This window comes from Hemiscyllium ocellatum, chromosome 31 (genome assembly GCF_020745735.1).
Source record: "Hemiscyllium ocellatum isolate sHemOce1 chromosome 31, sHemOce1.pat.X.cur, whole genome shotgun sequence".
In the NCBI taxonomy this organism is placed as follows: Eukaryota; Metazoa; Chordata; class Chondrichthyes; order Orectolobiformes; family Hemiscylliidae; genus Hemiscyllium; species Hemiscyllium ocellatum.
In genome coordinates this window covers 36888195-36913908 of record NC_083431.1, presented here as the reverse complement: position 1 = coordinate 36913908, position 25714 = coordinate 36888195, and the positions used below count along the sequence as shown (strand labels likewise).

Below are 25714 nucleotides of genomic sequence, written 5' to 3'. Positions count from 1 at the left end.
CCAGGGGTGGGGGAGTCCAGAACTAGAAGGCATAATTTAGGGTGAGAGGGGAAAGATATAAAAGGAACCGAAGGGGCAACTTTTTCACGCAGAGGGTGGTGCGTGTATGGAATGAGCTGCCAGAGGAAGTGATGGAGAACTGGTACAATTATAACATTGAATAGGAAGGGTTAATAGGGATATAGGCCAAGTGCTGGCAAATGGGACTAGATTAGGTTGGGATATCTGTTCGGCATGGACGAGTTGGACCGAAGGGTCAGTTTCTATGCTGTACATCTCTATGACTATAACTCTATTTCAGTTTCCTGTGAACACCTTTCCAATACTTTATTGTCCAATGGTATTTCTCTGTTCTACTTTTTCAGCATTTAATTCTGTGTGACTCTATGGCTCTGTGATGGAAACTGAATGGCTTTGCCATTGTGTAAGTACATGCTTGGGGACCAATTCATTCAGATGGCTGGGTTGTAATACATAGATGCCAACAGCATGGGTTTAATTCTCAAACCTGCTAAGGTGTCGTGACCCTTTGGTTAAACTACCACCAGTCCACATCAGTCATATGGTCTGGTAGGACTTTGGTGACATTATCTTTATATGCTTGTATCAACTTCTGCTCTACATTATTTTAATACATTTATATTTGTAACAATCCCCTCTAATAATAACCCTTCCATAGTCTTGGTATTAAATGTGCTTAGTTTCACAATCAATTGCTGTGTGCGTGAACTTGATATTCTTTCTGTTGATGCAAATGTTGACTCAGACACACTAAACAAACAAGATAAAAAGAATTTTGATGAGAGGATGAATTGAACGCGGAATAACATTGCAACACTAATTATATCAATTCTGAATGAAATTGTTGAAAAATGTGAATAGTCGATTATACTGAGTAGTTGTATGGCAATTTCAGTACAAAATGCTCATCATTTAAAGCATAAGGTCTTTGCTCATGAAAGTTTATTGGATAAGATTGCAGTAATCAAACATACACTAATTTTTAACATAAGTAGATCTGGAAAAGAGCTAAAGCAGATTAATGGAATTCTCAGCCAATTAGAATGCAGGCTTGCTCTGATAGAATCAGCCCATGTGGCGGCCAATAAACTTTCCTCACAAATTTACATGTTGCTGTCCATTATTTTCCAGACTTCAAGCATGTTCATATGTGCTCTGGATAAATGATTTGTTGCATTCAAATTTTGCAAAAATTGATTGAGCTGTGAAAAAAAGTCCAGCTTGCTTTGCACATAGTGTGATGTAGTATTTATGTGGTAACATGAAAAACATGAATTTATGAACATACAGGATTATACCAATTTTTATCATCCTGAAATAAAGACATCTCCTCTGGCAAAGAATCTGATTTAATTTATTCAGTGACTATCAACCTGGGGAATGGGAACAGTGATGAATTTTGTGATGCCCCAAGTTATTTACTATTGGGATAGTAAATGCATTTGGATCCAGGAGTGTAATGAATAATGGGGCAACTGGGAGGGAGTGGAGTGGTAAATATTTATGCCTCCCAGTTGAAATAATTTGGGGTCATATAGTGGAAGTAAGAGTAGACTGGATACTGAACACTACTGGTATTTTGTAATCATGGAAATAATTTGCTTTCTCCCCATAATAGCAATGTGATGTTAATGGCCACTGAATAAATAAGTGACAAACAAATTGATATTGCTTGTGAAGCCAGAATTAACACAGTGCTTGAACCATCATGGTGACTTTCTTAATGCTAATTCCAGACCAAAATGGGTTCTTGTTATTAAGCCACACATAACCACAGGCATCAAACCACCATCCACCACGACTACTGGCACAACAACTTCTGTAGTTATCATTATCCCTATCCTTTGTAGTAAAACCCTGGTTAACAATCATTTGATTGGTTGCAAGTTGGGTCATTTGGTCACGAACATTCCCAGAAAATGAACCAAGCCTGATTGTGTACTTCCCACTCTCAGGTTCTAAGTAAAAAGTGGAATACTCTGCATATTTAATTGCATTGCGATGATCTATGAACTCTATTCTGAGTTTGTAATGAGTTTGCCTGGTTAGAAGGTAGATGTACTCATTACCCAACCAGTGATCACTCAGCACATCACCAAAGCCATATTTATATGTGGTCCAGCTCTCTGTCCATGTGATCTTGCTACCTCTGGTGCTACTTTGAATCACTGTCCAGCCACTATCGTTTCTCATGACACAGTTGACCACAAGTGGAGGGGATCGGACAGGTTGAATGATGAAAAGCCCAGAAGTAGCATTCCTGTTGTTTCGTTGAATTTCTGTGCAGTCGTGTAGCACTAAAGACAAGCACAATCATGATATCAATTTTATTACATACACTATAATCCTTCGAGAGAAGGGAACTAGGTTTCTGGTCATTCTCAAATAATAGCATCATCTCAAATGAATACAATAAGCTGAACAAGTCCAGTTTTTATAACTCAAGGATGAAAAAGTCTTAAAGGCCTTTAATCCATTGAAGCAAGCCATCTAATATATTTATCTTCACTACTTTGCTTGAGAAAAAGTTCCAAGTATATGTTTATCTTTCTGCAAATAAATTCAATCTAATAACTCTGAAAGCTATTTCTCATTCATTTAAATTTATGCACGTTGACCCTCAGGTCTGATACATTATGCAAGGTGCTGCATTTTGGGATAGCAAATCTTAGCAAGACTCGCACACTTAATGGTAAGGTCCTAGGGGGTGTTGCTGGACAAAGAGATGTTGGAGTGCAGATTCATAGCTCCTTGAAAGTGAAGTCGCAGGTAGATAGGATAGTGAAGAAAGTGTTTGGTATGCTTTATTTTCTTGGACAGGGTATTGAGTACAGGAGTTGGGAGGTCATGTTGCAGCTGTACAGGACATTGGTTAGGCCACTGTTGGAATATTTCATGCAATTCTGGTCTCCTTCCTATCAGAAAGATGCTGTGAAACTTGAAAGGGTTCAGAAAAGATTTACAAGGATGTTGCCAGGATTGGAGAATTTGAGCTACAGAAAGAGGCTGAACAGGCTGGGGCTGTTTTCCCTGGAGCGTCAGAGGCTGAGGGGTGACCTTATAGAGGTTTAAAATTATATGGGGCATGGATAGGATAAATAGACAAAGTCTTTTCGTTCAGGCCGGAGAGTCCGGAACTAGAGGGCATAGGTTTAGGGGAAAGCATGCATAGCAGAAAGATATAAAAAAGACCTATGGGGCAACATTTTCACGCAGAGGGTGGTATGTGTTTGGAATGAGCTGCCAGAGGAAATGGTGGGAGCTGGTACAATTGCAACATCTAAAAGGCATTTGGATGGGAATATGAATTGGAAGGGTTTGCAGGGATATAGGCCGGGTGTTGGCAGGTGGGACTAGATTTGGTTGGGATATCTGGTGAGCATGGATGGGTTGGACCGAAGGATCTGTTTCCATGCTGTCCATGTCTATGATTCTATGTGCTTACCTGCCATATAACAATTAAATCTTTATATCTCAGTAGGTTTTCACTTTTGTAATTTAGTCTTTAGATTGTAGACACCTAACCTTTCTTCATAATTCATCCCCTTTCATTGAAAGCAGACGTGTTATTCCTCTGATTCAAGCTCAGCGGATGTGTATGCTTTTGTGGTTTGAGATTTCAAACTACAGTAGAACTAATGTATGGTTTTCATTCGAAAATTTAGAAAGCGAGTGGTCTTAATGTTAATTTTAATCATAATATTTCTTACCTGCTGAAGTTATTTCAATGCTAGCTAAAAGGAAGAAACCAATCTGAAAGAAGGTTCTTTGCTGCATTTTTGTAATTCTCCTGCAAAAGAAATGATCATTCATCAGACTTTTGGCACAGTTTTCTACTTCTTGAAAAGCTCAAAGAAGAAGTGACTTAAATCCATATAGTACAATAAATAAATGGTATCAATATATATTTTCTGTGTGGCCACTATTTTACTGGCTTAAGAAACTGATTTTTCCTATTTAATGGTAGTCACAGCATCTCCAGCAATGTCTTCTCTTCCAGTCACTGCCTCTGCAATTTGAAGAAGCAGATTATAAATGCAGGAAGGTATTGAATCCAAATCTGCAGTTCTAATGTCCTATGCTCATCTTACTCCAGCAGAAACGTGGCAGAGTGGCCAAAATAAATTAATTTGATTTACCTGATTTTATGGCCTTATCCCAGAATTTTATTAACATTATGAATACAGTACATTAGTTGCCTGGAATAAGGACATTGAGGCAGGAAGGAGTAGGACCTCAGATTGGAGACTCGCTGGCTGCTTAGAGGACAGGAAGACGTGAGGACTGCAGATGCTGGAGATCAAAGTCGAAAAGTGTGGCACTGGAAAAGCACAGCAAGTCAGGCAGCATCCAAGGAGCAGGAGAATTGATGTTTCAGCAGCATGATAAATACCGGCACTGACCGGTAGGTTTGAGCTTTCTGCCTTGGTGGGACAGTGTTGAGATGCTGCACGATGATTTTCCTGAAGACACCCAGCAAACCTGTCTGGCTTGTAGCTTTCAGCCAGAGTTCTGGCTTGTTAACTACATGGAATTGGCTACCACCATGTGAGTGCAAATTAGGGAACCTTCCTCAGATACCCAAGGTCAGCAGTGGAAATTTTCTGCTGTCTTAGTTCTGACATTACTACAATGCTACTACTAATAACTTCCAGCCCATAATATGCTGAAAATATGTTCACCTCTGCACTTTTACACCTAACCTTCCTTTGATGTCTAACACTTTTAGAGGTGCAAGTATCAGAAGCAGGCAAGATCTGTGACTGTACTTCACCCCATCTACTGAATGACGTTGATGCCAGGAGATTAATGTGAGACGATTATTTATCGGATATTTGCTCTGTAATTACGTTGTCCGTCTGTAAACTATTTAATATTTTCTTGTACAGTGACTCTGATTTTGTAGTGCTCAATTAGCATCTCTTTCCACAAAACATTTTCTGAGACTATATTCAAGCTTTTTAAAGTTTTTTTTATTTTGGTGACTCCTTCAGTAAGAACAAAAAGGAGACAACCTTGAAAACTACAAAAACCACTTTCACCAACCTAACTCCATATTTCTTATATGGGGCCATGTATCTCTCACATTTTTACATGAATAATCCTGTCATCGATTTTACGTTTTAATATTGGCACCTGCATGCATCAGGATATCAAAATATTATCTTGCAGAAGATATCGTAAGATAAACTTTACTGTTTATCAAAGAATAGCCTTGACAGCTAGACCCTGCACTGGGTGCTTCAAAAATTGAAATGGAAACTGGAAGTGCTGGAAATACTCTGCAGGTCTGTCTGCTTCTGTAGGGAGAAAAGCAAAGTTAATGTTTCAAGTCAATATGACTCTTCTTCAGAGCTGGTGGGTGGCAGAAATTGGTGGAGGATGATCAGTTTAATGTGATGGCTGATCATCTGGAATATGAGGACAAAGGGAACACCATCATTTCTGGGAGGGACAGAAAAGGGTGAAAGCAGAAGTGTGGAAAATTGATTGGATATGTTCCACAGCCCTGTCAAACACAGTAGAGGGAAATTCTCAGTTCAGCAAAATTAAAGACATGGGCAGATAGGAAATAAGGGTAGGAATAGGCTATTTGGCCCTTTAAGCATGCCTCACCATTCAAACTTTATTCTCAATTCTACCTCAATATCATTTCCTGTGTTTAACATCTAGAAATCCATCAATGATTAAGCCTCCACAACCTGTTGGGGTACAGAATTCGAAACATTTTAGTGCTCTGTCAGTGAAGAAATTCTTCCTCATTTCAGTCTTAAATCTCTACATCATATTCTGAAGTTGTGTCCCCGATTCTCAACCCCTCAGCCAGGCTATGTACCTCTTGACTCTACCTGTACGAATTCTACTCTGTATGAATTTGTGTGTTTCAATGACATTGTCTCTCATTCTTCTAAATGACAGAGAATACAGGCCCAGCTTACTCAAACTGATCTCATAGGACAATGTTGTCGTTCTCAGAATCAGTTTAATGATTCTTTGTTGCAATTCCTAGGAAGCTCCATTGTGGGAGGGACCATCATCAGATTGGGTATTACAGAAATGAAGAAACTGGGAGAATGGAATTATAGAGCTTACAGGAAGCAGGGTGGCAGGAAGTGTAGTCAAGGTGGCCAAGGGATTGGTGGGCTTATGATGAATATGATTTGATTGCCTTTTCCCCAGAAATGGAGACAAAAAATTCCAGAAAGGAAAGGGAAGCTTCGGAGATGGACCATGAAGATGATGGAATTTCAAAATTTGAACCAGATTAGTAGTGTGTAATAATTGTGGTCCATTAACCTCACCAGTAAGAACGGTCCGTTGTCTGAAAAGCAATAAGGAATACACCAACTGTAGTGAAAGGAAAGCTCCAAAGCTTGTTTGAACAGATGATACAGGAGCATTTGCAAGGTTAGCACAAATCTGATTGCTGCATATTTCATGTAATATTGTAAACAAAAAAGAAATAGTTATTACAGCATCTAACTGATATCAAGTCATGTCCACCCTAACCAATTATACACCATAAAACACTGGTATTTTCATTTGTGATGAAGAGTGCATGATTTGTATACATTAATATCATTTTTAGAGTTTGGGTTTCAAACTAGTGCTTACTTTTGTGAAGAGTTTTTTTTAAAAAACAAGGTTAGAGATCAGGTGTTTGTAAAGCTAGTGGAGTGTTAATGGAAGATTGTTGATACTGGAGTGTGGGGGTGTGGTCTGTGACAGCAAGTGTAAACATCAAAGGCATTAGCTTACTTTTGGTTCAAAATAACTAAGGACTGACTTTAGCTTAAAACAAAACTTAGAGATTGAAAACGTTTAGGCCAAATTTGGAGGCAATATATCTGGGGTCAGATGCAAATTTAGTTGTTTTTTTCTTGAAATGAGTATTGGACAGTTCAGGAAATCACAGTTACCTTAAGATTTAGTTTTTTGTCAAATTTCTATGCAGGAATATTTGGTTAGAAATTGCAAGTTAGTAAATGACAGAAAATATAACCTTTTCAGTTTTGTCAGTGTTCATGTAAGAAGACTTCACAATTCACAGGACTGAACTGGGGAGGCGCAGTTAAACTGAATCCATAAATTAGATATTGAAGTGTAATTTCTTTGGATCTGAAATGCTATAAAATGATGGTGCTGGAGAATAGATGAGACTTAGTTTGCTGTGAGTTTTAAGATCTTTAAGGTTCTATATTTAGATAGCTTTTTCATGTGTAAAACTTCTATTATATTGTTAAAGTAAATCTGCAGTCTTGTGCTTATGTTCAGTGAGTGACCACCATGTTAAAGTCAAGATAAGTACACATAAATATATACAGGATATATCTTGGCTTGTCATGCCATCAGTTGGGATTAAAATACATTTACTTCCTTCATTGTGAACAATTTCTCTTGTTGAATCTGCAGAGGTACAGAATGTTGCTGAATACATGTATCGATCTAAAATTTCTCTTCAAATATGATATGACTCATGAGCATCTCTATGACGATGACATTCTGAACCTACTATAGACTTGACATTGCACACATGAGAGACTTGTGTGCAAATATAACTTTGTAGAATTGTCAGAATAACTGAATTAATCGCACACCTTCCATGCTGCAACAGGCTGCTGTGTATTTGTGTATTCAAACAAAAAACATCAGAATCTTATTCAGTGTTTCTGATACTGACTTCTATAGTAAGTGAAGAATTTATTTACTTGTTGATTTGATGGATTATTTTAAACTTTTATTTTTACAAGATTTCCTTTAAAAAGTTATGTGTAGGGACCCATTAGCAGCTGTGATGCCTACATGGTATCAGATATCCCTTCAAGGTGATTACATGTTGCTTGCTAAAATTCATTATTCAGTGAAACAGACCAGTCAATGATCTGTCAGTCAGTACAACCATAAATTACTAACAGTATAGCCTAAAATTAATAAATTTAAGCTCATCCAAATCTCTCCTCCAGATAGCTTAGTTCACACCATGTTTGATTAAACCATTACTCCTGTGCTTGCTTCATACATTGGCCTGTCCTGCACCAATGCCTCAGATTTAAACTTATATCCTTGTTCTCAGACCTCATGGCTTTGCTTCACTGCATCTCAGGAACCGTCTCCAAGATCCATGTGCTGGTCTAATTCTGACTTCCTATTTCCACAATTTTAGTTGCTTCAACATTGGAAAGTTTGAGTCCTAAACTTGAAGCTTTAGAACTTCCTCCATGGCTCTCCACTTTTTTATGCTATTTATTAAAACTTAATACTTTGAGAAGGTGTAGTTACCTGTTTTAATATCTTCTTATGTTGTAGGATGTCAGCTTTTGTTTAATAAAGTTCTTGTTCAACACCTTAGGATGTGTTAAAGACATGATATTAATGTAAGTTATTTTTGCACTACAGATTAAAACCTCATTAGCATATGTTTCGATAGTAATAAGTTAATCATTGCCATTAATTAAATATCTCTGTCTATAAACCAGTTATATTACTTAGTCATCTTGTTAATATATATGAAGTACCTCATTGTTATTAAAATATAACCCTATAATATGCTTCTAATATAATATAAAAGCAGTAAATGTATTCAGATCAACAAGTACACATCGATCAAGAACAACCAGCATAAAGTGTGTGGACCATAAAGTCGGATCTTTCAGAGAACACCTCTATAAACTATATATAATGAACATGGTTTTAAATCGCATACAAGTAAAAAATGTGATCTGCTTAATTCATTTTTTTTAAGATATAACAGATTGCAAATTGCAATTCAGAACAACAAGCAAAGCTACATAGCTACTGAGTTACTTACCCATGAACAGGTTTCCAGTCACAGAGAGTTTAGAAGGCACACTATATTTGAAGGGCTTGAGTAATGCTTATTAAAGTTATATGCATGTGACGTATAATAAAGGTGTTGACATTCTCTCAACCACCTGTCAAACCAGCTTCACGAGAGCATGACTTGAATGCGAATGTTTGATTAATTTGACATAACGATTATAGAGATGTAAAGGGGGGGGGAGAATGTCTTTGCAGTAAGTAAAAATGGGGGTTATAAAGTGAATTACCACTTTACTTAATATACCAATTGTAGAACATAAAGATACATGAAGAATAAACATGCACTGAGATTTCTGCAGTATGTTTGAACCTTATTTTGTTCCTTTTGGATCACTGCAGGTCAGTCTAGTTCAGATTTTGGCTAACATGTTTGCTACTGAGAATTGGCTTTATTTTGTCAAATCTATTGCATGCCTTGTTGGTGTGGAGCTAATTTGATCATAAAAAGTCTGCTCGCTTCCCTCTCCTGTCCACAATGATTGATGCTCTTTGGTGAAACTTGTTTTCCATTATCCAGTGTGCTTTTCTGAAGCCCCCAAGATGCCATATCAAACAACAGAAATGTCACCCTATAATAGATGAGAGAAAAAAATTAGGATTGAGGGAGCAGAGTACAAGCAATTGGTTTAAGCCAGATATCATTTTTATACATTGTAATAAAATCTGAGCTAGGTATTAAATACCTAGCTGAACAAAGAAACCTTGGAGTGCAGGTTCATAGTTCCTTGAAAGTGGAGTCGCAGACGGATAGGATAATGAAGGCAGTGTTTGGTATGCTTTCCTTTATTGATCTGAGCATCAAGTACAGGAGTTGGGATATCATGTTGTAGCCATACAGGACATTGGAATACCGTGTGCAATTCTGGTGTCCCTCATATCAGAAGGATGTTGTGAAACTTGAAAGGGTTCAGAAAAGATTTACAAGGATGTTGCCAGGATGTTGACGTGTTTGAGCTAAAAGGAGAGACTGAATAAACAGGGGCTACTTTCCGTGGAGCTGAGGGGTGATCCTGTAGAGATTTATAAAATCGTGAGGGACATGGATAGTATAAATAGACAAGGCCTTTTCTCTTGGGTGAGGGTGTCCAGAACTAGAGGGCATCGGTTTAGGATAAGAGGAGAAAAATTTAAAAGGGACTCTAAAATTCAACCTTTTCGTGCAGAGGGTGGTGCCCAGATGGAATATGCTGCCAGAGGTAGTGGTGGGAGCTGGTACAATTGCAACATTTAAAAGGCATCTTGCATGGGTATATGAATAGGAAGGGTTTGGCAGAATATGGACTAAGTGCTGGCAAATGAGATTAGATTTGTTTAGGGTATCTAGTCGAATTGGACCGAAGGGTCTGTTTCCATGCTGTACATCTCTGGTTCTGTGACTTATTCTTTGCAGTAAAATACATTTAATAAACTGGCAATAGAGCACAGACCCTTTTCACCTATTGTTCCACTTTAAACATTTGTGGGAGATCCATGGAAAGACATGGAAGCTAGGGAGCTCAGCGAATTAGGAAGTAATATCTTGAAAAGAGTCCACATTACAGAGGAGGAGGTGCATAATAGATATAGATATAGAATCTCTACAGTTTGGAAACAGGCCCTTCAGCCCAACGAGTCCACACCGATCCACTGAAGAGTAACCCACCCAGATCCATTCCCCTACATTTTCCCCTGACTAATGCAGCTAACCTACACATCCCTGAACACTATGGGCAATTTTAACAGGGCCAATTCACTTAATGGTAGATAAATCCATGGTAGCTGATCAAGTATATCCCAGGACATTATAGGAAGCCAGGGAAGAAATTGCAGGGCCCCTAGTAGTGTTATTTGTGTCATCAGCAGCCACAGATGACGAGCCAAAAAACTGGAGGGTGGCTAATGTTATGCCATTATTTAAGAAAGGCTGTGTGGAAAAGTGAGAGAACTACACACCAGTGAGCCTAATGTCTGTGATGGGTAATTTATTAGATAGGATTCAGACAGACAGAATCTACATGCATTTGGAAAGGCAAGGACAGATTAGGGATAGTCAGAATGGCTTTGAGTTGGGAAATAGTGACACACAAATTTGATTCAATTTTTTATAGGGGTGACCAAGAAGATAGATGAAGGTAAAACAGTAACTGTTGGCTGGTTAGTAAATCTCAATCACTTGGGATCCAGACAGAGCTAGCGAATTGGATACAAAATTGGCTTGATGGTAGGAGACAAAGGGTGGTGGTAGAGGGTTGTTGTTCAGATTGGAGGCCTGTGATCAGTGGTGTGACACAAGGATAGATGCTGGGCCCACTGGTTGTTCATCATTTACATAAATGATTTGGATGAGAATATAGGAGGCATGACTTACTAAGTTTGCAGATGACACCAAAATTAGTGGTGTAGTAGACAGAGAAGAAAATTATTGAAGAATCTTGATCTGCACCAATGAGCTGGGTGTTCCTCAGGGAGAGGATGCTTGAGGAGGATTTTCCAACGGTCGACAGCTGAGAATCCCTGTAGTTAAAAGTCAGAGGTGGATGGTATTTCTGATTGTAAAACAACAACTGCACTTAGAACAGAAAAGGAAGGCCTAGAGGCGACTAAAGGCCGAGATCCAACAACAAACCCGCAACATAAAGAACAGATGGTGGGTGGAAAAAGCACTGCAAGCCCAAAATTGGCTGACAACTAATGGTCTGCAGGGTTTCTACTGTGCTGTTAAGATCACTTGTGGAGCAAACACCCAAGGCCCCACCCCACTGCTGGCCAAGGATGAGTGACTCTTATTAAACACAAAGAAGCCATCAAACAAAATTGGGGTGGGGGGGAGGGGAGCACTTCAGAGACCTCCTCAATCAGGGGCCTCTGGTAGATTCGAGCATCCTTGAATGCATTCCACAGCACACTACACCACTACGAGCTGAACAACAACCCAGCCCTGCACCAAGTAGTGAAGGCCGTCTGCTAACTAAAGTATAATGAGGCTGCTGGACCAGATGGTATCTCTGCTGAAACACTGAAATGTGGAGGCAAAGAGGTCCTGATGCAGTCACATAGCATTGTCTGCCTTTTATGGAAGGAGGAGAGCATCCTGGAAGAGCTCCGAGATGCCACAGTTGTGAGCATTTACAAAAAAGGAAACAAGGTAGTATTAATGGTAGCTGTCTTTTCCATATGATGGACAATTTCAAGGTTAAAAGGTACATTTTTAAAGTAAGAGGAGAGAGATTTAAAAAAGATCTGCGGGCAAATCATTTACACAGAAGGTGATTAATGTGTGGAATGAACTACCTGAGGACATGGAGAATGTGGTTACAATTGCAATGTATAAAATACATTTGGTTAAGTACATAAATAGGAAAGGTTTGGAAGGATATGGGCCAGGAGGAGACAGGTGGAACCTGTTCAGTTTGGGATCATGATTGGCACGGACTGTTTCCATGCTGTATGATTCTTTGATTCTAAATCCAACTGTGGTAACTATCAATCTATAACAGAATGATAGACATTTTCTCTTTTGAGTTGAAGTGAGCAGACTTACAAATGTCTGCCTTGGAACATACGATAACATTGGCAAAGTATGCCAATGTGGAAACCTGAAACATAAATCGGAAATGCTCAAAATACTCAGCATGCCAGGCAGCATCTGTGCATAGAGGAACAAGGTCCTGCATCTGAAGCTGCAGATCTTGTTCAAAGAGGTGGGATGGCTCTTGGATCTTTCCTTGTGAAATGGAGCTGATCTGATTAAGGTGCAGATCGAAGTACTTTCAAATCACCTTAAAGGATGCAACCTCTTGCTGAAAGTCCTCCTGTTTTCTCCATGAAAAGCTGATTTTCTTTGTTGCCTCAGCTCTATCTCTCTTCGATCCTGTAACCCAAGGAGATTACAACGATAGTGTGAATGACTAGGAGTAAGAGGTATGCACAGAAATACATGATACCACTCCAATATACAGCAATACTTTTTTTTACTGATTTAATCAACCTTTAATGAGCCAACTTGAAGTCATTCTGATAGGGCTTGCCTCATGTTATTGAGTGTCTGTTCAGTTGTTTGCAACAAAGAGATGGTATTAGTTAGAGTTACATGCTATCTGGTATTACAGTCTGTCTATTTTGAATACTTCTGGTGCTCACACACATTCACTGCTATTGCCCTCAAAAATATGGTGATAGACATAAGCTACACAACAAGTAAATAGAAGTACACCCACCTGACCATGTTTTATCTCAACAAGTTCCCACAGAATCAAAATTAACCATGACAGAAGTACATCTTGTAGCTAAAAACTCCAAAATAGTAGAAATAATAAGTGAAGGATAAAGTGGAAAGCTGAAGGGAATTATACGGAGCAGTGGACGTGATCTATATGGACTTCAATAAGATGTTCGACAAGGTTCTTCACGGTAGACTGGTTAGTGAAATTAGATCACATGGAATATAGAGAGAACTAGCCATTTGGATATAGAACTGGCTCAAAGGTAGAAGACAGAGGGTGGTGGTGAAGGGTTGCCTTTCAGATTGGAGGTCTGTTACTAGTGGAGTGCCACAAAGATCGGTGCTGGATCCATTGCTTTTTATCATCTATATGGATATTTGGACGTGAACATAGGAGGTATAGTTAATAAGTTTGCATGTGATGCCAAAATTGGAGGTGTCATGGAAAGCGAACATGGTTACCTCCAAGTACAGCGGGATCTTGATCAGCTGGGCCAATGGGCTGAGGAGTGGCTGATGGAGTTTATTTTAGATAAACGTGAGGTGTTGCATTTTGGAAAGGCAAATCAGGGCAGGACTTATACACTTGATGGTAAGGTGTTGGGGAGTGTTGCTGAACAAAGAGACCTTGGAGTGCAGGCTCATAATTTCTTGAAAGTGGAGTCATAGGTAGGTAGTATAGTGAAGAAGGCGTTTGGAATACTTTCCTTTATTGGTTAGAGCATTGAGTATAGGAGTTGGAAGGTCATATTGCAGCTGTACAGGACATTGGTTAGGCCACTTTTGGAATATTGTGTGGAATTCTAATCTCCCTGCTATAGGAAGGATGTTGTGAAACGTGTAAGTGTACCTAAAAGATTTATAAGGATGTTGCCAGGACTGGAGCGTTGGAGCTATAGGGAGAGGCTGAATGGACTGGGGCTATTTTTCCTGGAACATTGGAGGCTGAGGGGTAACCTTTTAGAGGTTTATAAAATCACGAGGGGCATGGATAGGGTAAATAGACAAACTCTTTTCCCTGGGATGGGGGAGTGCAGAACTAGAGGCCATAAGTTTAGGGTCAGAGGGGAAAAATTTAAAAGGGACCTAAGGGACAATGTTTTCACGCAAAGGGTGTATGGAATGTATGGAATGAGCTGCTAGGGCAAGTGGTGGAGGCTGGTACAATTACAACATTTAAAAGGTGTTGGGGAGTGTTGCTGAACAAAGAGACCTTGGAGTGCAGGCTCATAATTTCTTGAAAGTGGAGTCATAGGTAGGTAGTATAGTGAAGAAGGTGGGTATATGAATAGGAAGGGATTAGATGAATATGGACCAAGTGCTGGCAAATGGGCCTAGATAAGTTCAGATGATAAGGTCAGCATGGATGAGTTGGACAAACGTGCCAACAGCTTACACAGCAAACACACTGCATATGTTTCAACCAAATGGTCATGCCTTAAAATCAAAGGGTAGTCTTTGCTTGAGTCAAGGGATCTATGATCAATCAGAAAGTACCTTCACAGTCAGTCAAACGCATTATCTGCAAAGGGTTGGGCACAATCAGTTGAGCATTTCGTGCAATCTGTCTCCGTGAATATGTATCCTTACAATTTATTACTATTATTTTAAAACTCAACCAGAAATGCAAGATTCTTTTCAAATAGATTGTAAACTCATTGCTGATAAAATACAACACTTCTTCTGGGAAATTCTTTTGAATTGTTTTTGTTCTTCCTCATAATTCTATAATTAACACAAGTGATAACCCTGAGGTATGTTTGAACCTGACATGTTATTTTAAGCATTTCTTATGAGAAGCAGCCCAGAGAATAACCATAAATTACCTTTCATCACAATGTTCTCTGAAGGAGGGTAACATATTGAATTTTTAATCCAAACAATCGCTTTCCCTTTTGGTATGAGGAACACATTGTACATTTTGTGACATTGCATAACTCAGTAGGAGGAATCCATCCTCTCATCTGTTTTTTTTGGAACCCAATTGAAATGCTAATTTAAACATAGAAAGGTACTGCGAATGGCAAAGAGCAGAGACATTTCCAGTTAATAGTGTGTGACACAAAGATAGGGAGTCAAAACAAATTAGCGTTCCTGCCTGTGTATGCACAGCACAATAAAGTTAAAACATTCAAAGACCCTTAAAATTGACCCCTGTGATTCCTCACCAGACATTCTGAATAACCAAGATCGGACTTTGTGAATAATCAATAGCAGACACCAACTTTATAGCTTAAACGAAAGAATGAACAATTTACTATTATTATAGTAGCTTTATTAGAGCAAATTTAAACAAAAGACAGGATTGACATGTATTTGGAAAGGCATGGACTGATTAGGGACAGTTAACATGGCTTTGTGTGTGCAAAATCATGTCTCACTAAATTGAATTTTTTGAAGAAGTAACAAAGGGGATTGATGAAGGCAGAATCACGTGATTTATAAGGACTTAAGTGAGGTGTTCGCCAAGGTTCTATATGGTAGATTGGTTAGCAAGGTTAGATCACTTGGAATAGAGAAAGAACAAGAAATTTGGATACAGAACTAGTTTGAGGGTAGGAGACAGAGGATGATGGTTGCTTTGCAAACTGGAGGCCTGTGACTAGTGGTGTGCCACAAGGATCAGTGCTGGGTCCACTGCTTTTCATCATTTCTATAAATGATTTTGATATACACTTGGGAGGTATGATTAGTGAGTTTGCAGTTGATACCAAAATTGGAGGTGCATTGGCCGGTGAAGAAGGTTACCTCTGAGTACAACGGGATCTTGATCAGATGGGCTGGAGGACCAAAGAGTAGCAGATAGAGTTTAATTTAGATAAATGTGAGATGCTGTATTTTGGAAAGACAAATCAGGGCAGGACTTATACACTTAATGGTAAGGTCTTGGGGAGTATTGCTGAACAAAGAGACCTTGGAGTGCAGGTACATAGTTTCTTGAAAGTGGAGGCACAGGTAGGTAGGATAGTGAAGAAGGTGTTTGGTATGCTTACCTTTATTGGTCAGAGTATTGATTATAGGAGTTGGAAGGTCATGTTGCAGCTGTAGAGTACATTGGTTAGGCCACTTTTGGAATATTGTGTGGAATTCTAATCTCCCCGCTATAGGAAGGATGTTGTGAAATTTGAAAGTGTACCGAAAAGATTTACAAGGATCTGGATGTAGGTTTGCTCGTTGAGCTGGAACATTCATTTTCAGATGTTTTGTCACCATACTAGATAACATCTTCAGTGAGCCTCTGAATGAAGCACTGGTGGTGTAGCCTGCTTTCTATTTATATGTTGAGTAACCTTGGGTGGGTGATGTCATTTCCTGTTCTTTTTCTCAGGGGGTGGTAAATGGGATCCAAATCAATGTGTTTGTTGATAGAGTTCCGGTTGGATTGCCATACTTCGAGGAATTCTCATGTGTGTCTCTGTTTGGCTTGTACTAGAATGGATATGTTGTCCCAGTTGAAGTGGTGTCCTTCCTGATCTGTATATAAGGATACTAATGAGAGAGGGTCATGTTCTTTTGTGGGTATTTGATGTTTATGTATCCTGGTGGCTATTTTTCTGCCTGTTTGTCCAATGTAGTGTTGTCAAGCAGCTACAGGATTGTCCTCCCGGTGTTCGGGGACAGTGCCAGCTGCAGCAGCGGGATTGTTCTCCCGGTGTTTGAGGACAGAGGCAGCAGCAGCGGGATTATCCTCCCGGTGTTCGGGGACAGAGGCAGCAGCAGCAGGATTGTTCTCCCGGTGTTCGGGGACAGTGCCAGCAGCAGTGGGATTGCCCTCCCGGCGTTCGGGGACAGTGCCAGCAGCAGCGGGATTATCCTCCCGGTGGTCGGGGACAGTGCCAGCAGCAGTGGAATTGCCCTCCCGGCGTTCGGGGACAGTGCCAGCTGCAGCAGCGGGATTGTTCTCCCGGTGTTCGGGGACAGAGGCAGCAGCAGTGGGATTGCCCTCCCGGTGTTCGGGGACAGTGCCAGCTGCAGCAGCGGGATTGTTCTCCCGGTGTTCGGGGACAGAGGCAGCAGCAGTGGGATTGCCCTCCCGGTGGTCGGGGACAGTGCCAGCAACAGCGGGATTGACCTCCCGGTGGTCGGGGACAGTGCCAGCAGCAGTGGGATTGTCCTCCCGGTGTTCAGGGACAGTGCCAGCAACAGCGGGATTATCCTCCCGGAGTTCGTGGACAGTGCCAGCAGCAGCGGGATTGTCATGCCGGTGTTCGGGGACAGTGCCAGCTGCAGCAGCGGGATTGTCCTCCCGGAGTTCGTGGACAGTGCCAGCAGCAGCGGGATTGTCATCCCGGTGTTCGGGGACAGTGCCAGCTGCAGCAGCAGGATTGTCCTCCCGGTGTTCGGGGACAGTGCCAGCAGTAGCAGCGGGATTGTCCTCCCGGTATTCGGGTACAGAGTCAGCAGCAGTGGGATTGTCCTCCCGGTGTTCGAGGACAGAGGCAGCAGCAGCAGGATTATCCTCCCGGTGTTCGGGGATAGAGGCAGCAGCAGTGGGATTGTCCTCCCGGTGTTCGGGGACAGTGCCAGCAGCAGCAGGATTGTCCTCCCGGTGTTCGGGGACAGTGCCAGCAGCAACGGGGTTGTCCTCCCGATGTTCGGGGACAGTGCCAGCAGCAACGGGATTATCCTCCCGGAGTTCGGGGACAGTGCCAGCAGCAGTGGGATTGTCCTCCCGGTGTTCGGGGACAGTGCCAGCAGCAGCGGGATTGTCCTCCCGGTGTTCGGGGACAGTGCCAGCAGCAGCGGGATTGTCCTCCCGGTGTTCGGGGACAGAGGCAGCAGCAGCGGGATTATCCTCCCGGTGTTCGGGGACAGTGATAGCAGCAGCGGGATTGTCCTCCCGGTGTTCGGGGACAGTGCCAGCAGCAGCGGGATTGTCCTCCCGGTGTTCGGGGACAGTGCCAGCAGCAGCGGGATTGTCCTCCCGGTGTTCGGGGACAGAGGCAGCAGCAGCGGGATTATCCTCCCGGTGTTCGGGGACAGTGCCAGCAGCAGCGGGATTATCCTCCCGGTGTTCGGGGACAGTGCCAGCAGCAGCGGGATTGTCCTCCCGGTGTTCGGGGACAGTGCCAGCAGCAGCGGGATTGTCCTCCCGGTGTTCGGGGACAGAGGCAGCAGCAGCGGGATTATCCTCCCGGTGTTTGGGGACAAAGGCAGCAGCAGTGGGATTGTGTTCCCGGTGTTCAAAGACAGAGGCAGCAGCAGTGGGATTGTCCTCCCGGTGTTCGCGGACAGTGCCAGCAGCAGCAGGATTGTCCTCCCGGTGTTCGGGGACAGTGCCAGCAGTAGCAGCGGGATTGTCCTCCTGGTGTTTGGGGACAGTGCCAGCAGCAGCGGGATTGTCCTCCCGATGTTCGGGGACAGTGCCAGCAGCAGCGGGATTGTCCTCCCGGTGTTCGGGGACAGTGCCAGCTGCAGCGGGATTGTCATCCCGGTGTTCGGGAACAGACGCAGCAGCGGCAGGATTGTCCTCCTGGTGTTTGGAGTGTATGGCTGCAGCAGAAACTATCCTCCGGCAAATAGGGACGGCAGCACCGGCGGCAGTGGACTCTTCAAAATCTCAGCACTGATAAAGCAACATTTGCAGCCCGCACGGGTGGTGTGGCCTGGCAGCAGTTTAGCCTGGCACCAGAGCTAGAGACGCTTGGCTCTGATATGAGTGTGTGTCCAGCAGCATCACGAAGTCGCCCAGCAGCAAAGAGGTGCTGCCTAAAGTGGGGCAACTCCTATGATGGTGGGATTTGCTTAAGTGGTGGGAAGGCAGTGGAGGTCTCCCTTGAGGCTACGTGCTAGCATTGATGGAGTCAGAAAGACTGGACTTGTTATTTATTTTTAAAATTTATTCCTTTGGCTTTGAATGCTAGACTATTTATTCCTTTGCTAAGAATTTGTTTCCTAAGGATTTGATCTTGAGTATCTGTATCTAGGTAACTTTATGCCTAAGATGATGCTGTAATGCGGCGACTGTAAATTTATGGCTCAACTCATTTGAATACATGTGACAATAAAGCTAATTCAATACTCGACGGATTTTAGAAGGATGTGGGGAATCTCTTTGAAACTTATAGAATACTGTGTGGCTGGACGGCGTGGAATGGATAAGATGTTTCTATTGGTAGATTTGAAGAAGTGACAAGTAGGTTAGGCCTGGGAAACCCAGTGGATGTGGTCTATCTAGACTTCCAAAAGGCCTTTGATAAGGTGCCACATGGGAAGTTGCTGAGTAAGATGAGGACCCATGGTGTTCGAGGTGAGCTACTGGTATGGATTGAGGATTGGCTGCCTGACAGAAGGCAGAGAGTTGGGATAAGAGGTTCTTTTTCGGAATGACAGCCGGTGACAAGCAGTGTCCCACAGGGTTCAGTGTTGTGGCCGCAGCTGTTCACGTTATATATTAATGCTCTGGATGAAGGGACTGGGGGCATTCTAGCGAAGTTTGCCAATGATACGAAGATAGGTGGACAGGCAGATAGTACTGAGGAAGTGAGGAGGCTGTAGAAGGATCCAGACAGTTTGGGAGAGTGATCCAGGAAATGGCTGATGAAGTTCAATGTGAGCAAATGTGAGGTCTTGCACTTTGGAAAAAAGAATACAAGCATGGACTACTTTCTAAACGGTGAGAAAATTCATAAAGCCAAAGTACAAAGGGATCTGGGAGTGCTAGTCGAGGATTCTCGAAAGGTAAACATGCAGGTTGAATCGTGATTAAGAAAGCAAATGCAATGTTGTCATTTATCTCAAGAGGGTTGGAATATAAAAGCAGCGATGTGCTACTGAGACTTTATAAAGCTCTGGTTAGGCCCCATTTGGAGTACTGTGTCCAGTTTTGGGCCCCACACCTCAGGAGGGACATACTGGCACTGGAGCATGTCCAGCGGAGATTCACACGGATGATCCCTGGAATGATAGGTCTAACATACGAGGAACGGCTAAGGAACCTGGGATTGTACTCATTGGAGTTTAGAAGGTTAAGCGGAGATCTAATAGAAACTTACAAGATAATACATGGCTCGGAAAGGGTGGACCCTAAGAAATTGTTTCCGTTAGGCGGGGAGACTAGGACCTGTGGGCACAGCCTTAAAATTAGACGGGGTCAATTCAGAACAGAAATGCGGAGACATTTCTTCAGTCAGAGAGTGGTGGGCCTGTGGAATTCATTGCCGCGAAGTGCAGTGGAGGCCGGGACGCTAAATGTCTTCAAGGCAGAGATTGATAAATTCTTGATGTCACAAGGAATTAAGGGCTACGGGGAGAATGCGGGTAAGTGGAGTTGAAATGCCCATCAGCCATGATCGAGTGGTAGAGCAGATTAGATGGGCTGAATGGCCTAATTCTGCTCCTTTTTATGATTTTATGTACTGCATATCCAAAAGGAGCGTAAACAAAGCACATGTTCCTCCAAACAGAGGCTGTGGATTGGCCATAGAGCAATTCAAAAGGGCTAAATCTAGTAGATTCATTCGAACATCTCTATGACAAAGGCAGAAAAAAAGTTCATCCCATTCCTGTGGGTACTCATGATAATTATTCTGGAGGTCCGAAGGACCTGTCCAAAGCTTCCTGTATTTGCAGATGATAGACAGTAATCTGCAACTGTTTATACACAGAATTCTGTTTATATCCTGAAAATGTTAAGACATAACCTGATGAATTTGATGAATTTCAGTTCATGGTCCATTCAAACAGAGACATTGGAGGTGGACATCCAAATGTTAGCAAATTCGTCCTGAATGATTTGTGGCATTGTCATAAAAATACAAAGTGATGGACCTGATTAAAAAAAAACTCACTGTGGCACATTCCTTTGAAGGGCAGAATGGAAAGACATGATTCATTGTTTGGTCTTGTTGCCTTTCAGTGGCTCCAGTAAGGAATGTTTAAAATAGTATGCTTCATTTAATACTTATCCCTTGTTCTAATATGAGGAAGAAAACTCAAAAGAATTTCAAAGAAGGAAATATTTAATTTTACCAGCATTGAATTGGAATCTAGTTTTTTTACTTTTTGGGTGAGGTTAAAATGGTGACAGTTGATTGGCAGTCTATTCCACAACTTTCCATTCATTATCAACGATAATGGTGAGCGGCACGGTGGCACAGTGGTTAGCACCGCTGCCTCACAGTGCCAGAGACCCGAGTTCAATTCCCGCCTCAGGCAGCCGTCTGTGTGGAGTATGCATATTCTCCCCATGTCTGCGTGGGTTTCCTCCGGGTGCTCCGGTTTCCTCCCACAGTCCAAAGATGTGCAGGTTAGGTGAATTGGCCATGTGTTAGGTGAAGGGGTAAATGTAGAGGAATGGGTCTGGGTGGGTTGCTCTTCGGAGGGTCGGTGTGAACTTGTTGAGTCAAAGGGCCTGTTTCCACATTGTAAGTAATCTGATTCTACAATACTGCACAAAGTCAAATGTCTCCAGTTCCATATCCAGGTGACAGCTGATCCATGCAATGTATGAATGGCAGAAAACAATGGTCTTTACCAGTCACACTGCTCAGTAGGGAATACAGAGAAGAATAATAACAGAAAGTTCCAATGCAAATAATATTTTAGTTACTTTAGCACCAGGAAAACTACTAAATGAACAAGATTACTAAGTTTACATGTTTGGAGAATTTGTGCTCTGTTGCATTATGGTTTGGAAGATGGGAAACTTAGGCTTACAAATCAAGAGAATGTTACTGAATTAAAGGGCAGCTACTTGCATAATAATTAGCAGAGTATGATAGGAAGGGACAGAGTGTGCAAATATAGAAAAATAGCAGTAAATAGGGTCTAAAGGGAAATAATGGTAAAAGGGCAAAATTAATATCCGTTCACTTGAATGTGCATAGTGTGTGGAACAAAATATATTATTTCACCACACAGAGACAGGTTAATGGGTATAATCTTATCGCCATCTCACAAACATGGTTACAAGGAGATCAAGGCTGATAAGTAAATATTCAGAACAGTGACTTTTTGAAAGGACAGGCAGGAAGGAACGAGTAGCAGCATGACAGGTCGGAATAGGAATGCCAGCAAGAACTGGTGTTAAAGTGGAAGATGTAGAATTCATGTGGGTGAAGGTAAGAAACAAAAAGTAAACGAATATTCTGGTAAGAGTGGTCTATAGGTCTCCTAAGAGCAGCTCTATGGCAGGACAGACAATAAATCAGGATATAATGAGGGCATGTAAAAAAAAGTCAGTATATTAATCATGAGTGACTTTCATCTTCATGTAGTTTGGAATAGTCAGATTGTCAGAGGAAGCCATGTGGAAGAATTCATAGTGTGTCATTCAGGACAGTTTCCTAGAACAATATGTTGTGGATCCAACCAGGGATCTTTTGATATATAATGGAGCTATGTTGGATCTATTGATGTAAAATGAGGCACGTTCAATAAATGAGGGCAGAGTAAAAGATCCCATTGAAAATGGTGACCATTACATGGTAGAATTTAGCATTCAGTTTGAGAGTGAGAAACTTGGGTCAGAAACAACTGTGCAAAGAGTAATTATGAATAAATTTACACAGTTGATTGCTGTGGACTGAGGAAGGGGTTTAGCAGCAAAGACAGTTGAGGAACAATGGCAGCCTTTTAAGAAAAGATTGATGGCTCACAGTGAGGCCATATTCCAGTGAGGAAGAAGAATTCTACAAAGGGAATAAGCAAACCATGGTCAATGAGGCAGTTAAAGTTACCACCAGATTGAAAGAAAAAAGATGTAATGTGGCAAAGCTTAGTAATAAGCCAAAGAATTGGGAAAGTTCTGAAAACAAACAAAAGACAACCAAAACAAAAGAGGAAGAAAATAAGCTTCAAGTGTAAACTTCTAAAGAATATCAAGACAGTTAGTAGGAGCTTCTTGAAGTGTATAACAAGGAAAAGAGAAGCCAAGGTGAACATAGATCCCTTCGAGAATGAAGGGGAGGAAAAGGAATGTGGAACAAGAAAGTGACAGAGAGATTGAATAAACACTTTGCTTCAGTCCTCACAGTAGAAGATGCAAATAGTTTCCCAAAATTATTAAAAATTCAAAGGACAAAAGGAGGGGAGAAAATGAGTTCATTAACTGTCACTGGAGAAAACAAGCTAAGGAAACCAATGGGGCTAAAGACTGATAAATCCTCTGCATCTGATGTTGTGCATTCTAGGATATTAAAGGAAGTAGCTACAGTTAGTGGGTACATTGCTAGTAATCTTTCAGGAACTCTTGGATTCTGGAAAAGCCCCAGAGGTTTGGGGTTGGGGGTTGGTGGGGGTGGGAGGGGGAGGTAAATCTGCAAATGTAAGAGTTTTGTTTAAAAAGGGAAGGAGACAGCAAGTTACTATCGGCCAGTTGGCTTCACGTCTGTTGTTGGGAAAAATTAGAGTCTATTATAAAGGCAGAGCATTTAGAAATACACAACATGATCAAGTAGTCAACACGCCTTCATGAGTGGAGCCATGCTTGACAAATTTACTAGAATGCTTTGAAGAGGTAGCAAGCAAGAAGGAAGTGGATATATTTAGATGTTCAAAAGGTATTTGAGAAGGTATTACACAACAGGCAATTTAATAAGTTCCCATGGTATTGGTGGTAGCCTGTCAGCATGGATAGAGGATTGGCTAATGAATAGAAGAAAGAGAGTTGGGATAAGGTGGGAAGGGTATCATTTTAGGAATGACAATGATATGCCACACGGATCAGTGCTGGAGTAACAATTATTTAGAACATATACGAATTAGTTGAATGGGGAAAGTGACTATACTATAGCCGAAACTATCTGGGAAGGCAATTGATTCGGATAACACAAGGAGCCGACGGAGGGCTGTAGACAGTTTAAGTGAGTGGCCAAAAACTTGTCAGGTTTAATATAATGTGAGTAAGTTTGAAGTTATGCACTTTCGCAGGAATAGATGAGCTAAGTATTATCATATAAAGAAAGACAGCAAAAAGCTATGGAACAGAGGGGTTTGGGAGTTGTTGGCCTTTATGTTAAATGGAATGGAATATAAAAGAAGGATGGTTTTGCTGAAACATATTCAAGGCATGAATCAGATCATGACTGGAATGCTGTGAAACATTCTGGTCCCTTATCTAAGGAAAGATATTCTGGCATCTGAGAATGTTGACTTGGCTGATACCAGGTATGGAGGGATTGTTTTATGAGGAGAGCTTGAGTAGATTGGGCCTGTACTCGCTGGAATATAGAAGAATGAGAGGTGACCTTACTGAAACCTACAAGACTCTTTGGGGAACTGACCGGATCGGTAGGAAAAGGTTGGTTCCCCTTATGGGAGATTCTAGTACCAGACAGCATAATCTTAGAATAAGGGATTAAGATAGAGTTGAGGAGGAATTTCTTCTCTGCAAGAACAATGAATCTGTGGAATTCTTTATTACAGAAGACTGTTGACTGTTGAGTCATTAAGTATATTCAAGGCTGAGATAGATTTTAATCTGTAAGAGAATCAAAGTTATGGGGAAATTGCAGCAAAGTGGACTTGAGGATTGTCAGATTGGCCATGATCACAATGAATAGTGAAGCATGTTAGATGGACTGAATGCCCTGTTTTTACAACTATGTTCAATGGTCTGATAGATAAGCAATGCTTGATAACTGGAAATTCTCAGGATATCTTAAGAGGCTGATAGTCTCTCACATGGCTGTGATTTAAGCAGGTCTGACAGTAAAAACTGTTCAACAGCAGACTATCTCCCTGGACTTCAAGAAGGTGTTTGACAAGGTGCTGCACAGGAGGCTATTGACTATGATAAGGGCTCATGTTGTTAGAGGCAACATGTTAGCATGGATACAAGCTTAGCTGTCTGGCAGAAAGCAGAGAGTGGGGATAAAAGAGTCCTTCTCAGGATGGCAGCCTGTGATAAGTGATGTTGGGACCACAACTTTTCACTTTATACATTAACAAACTAGATAAAGGAACTGAGGGCATTCTGACTAAGTTTGCAGATGATACAAATAAGTGGAGAGGCAGGGAGCATTGGAAGGCAGGGAGGCTGCAGAAGGATTTGGACTGGTTAGAAGAGTGGGCAAAGAAGTGGCAGACGGAGTACAACGTGGGAAGGTGTGAGGGCATGCACCTTGGTAGGAAGAATAGAGGCATGGACTGTTTCCTAAATGGGGAGAAAATTCAGAAGTCTGAAGCGCAGAGAGAGACTTGAGAGTTCTAGTCCAGAATTCTCTCATGGTTAACTGGCAGGTTGAGTCAGTACTGAGGAAGGCAAATGCAATGATGGCATTTATTTCAAAAGGACTTGAATATAAAAGCACAGATGTACTTCTGAGGCTCTATAAGGTTCTGGTCAGACCACATTTGGAGTACTGTTTGCAATTTTGGGCCCCATATCTCAAGAAGGATGTACTTGCCCTAGAGCGTATTCAGAGGAGCTTCACAAGAATGGACCCAGGAAGGAAAAGCTTAACATGTGAGGAAATGTTTAAGGCCTTTGAGTGTATACTCGATGAAGTGTAGAAGGATAAGGAGGGATCTAATTGAAACATACATAATTCTGAATGGCCTGGACAGAGTAGATGTTGGGAAAATGTTTCCATTTGTAGGAGAGACTAGGCACAGCCTTAGAGTAAAGGGAAGACAAAGTTAAAAATCACAGAACACCAGATTATAATCCAAAAGGTTTATTTGGAAGCACTAGCTTTTGAAGTGTTG

The 25714-nt window shown here is 41.6% G+C and overlaps 1 protein-coding gene across 1 annotated transcript; it reads right to left on the bottom strand.

The window, feature by feature from the left end:
* Window positions 1–932: 932 nt before the first annotated feature.
* On the bottom strand, window positions 933–8851 carry LOC132830425 (fibrinogen-like protein 1-like protein). The gene is made up of 3 exons (XM_060848105.1): window positions 8831–8851; window positions 3732–3811; window positions 933–2318 (listed from the first exon to the last, which is right to left on the bottom strand). Exons 2-3 carry the CDS (start codon window positions 3796–3798, stop codon window positions 1708–1710), a joined length of 678 nt encoding a protein of 225 aa, XP_060704088.1. The 5' UTR covers window positions 3799–3811; window positions 8831–8851; the 3' UTR covers window positions 933–1707.
* Between the last annotated feature and the right edge of the window lie 16863 nt (window positions 8852–25714).

What these genes read in the sequence shown, in the direction of transcription:
- LOC132830425 (XM_060848105.1), bottom strand. Translation starts at nt 3,798, where the DNA reads ATGCAGCAAAGAACCTTCTTTCAGATTGGTTTCTTCCTTTTAGCTAGC. An exon ending in CATTGAAATAACTTCAGCAG is followed by an intron (nt 2,319 to 3,731) that starts GTAAGAAATATT and finishes GCTTGTCTTTAG; the next exon opens with TGCTACACGACTGCACAGAA.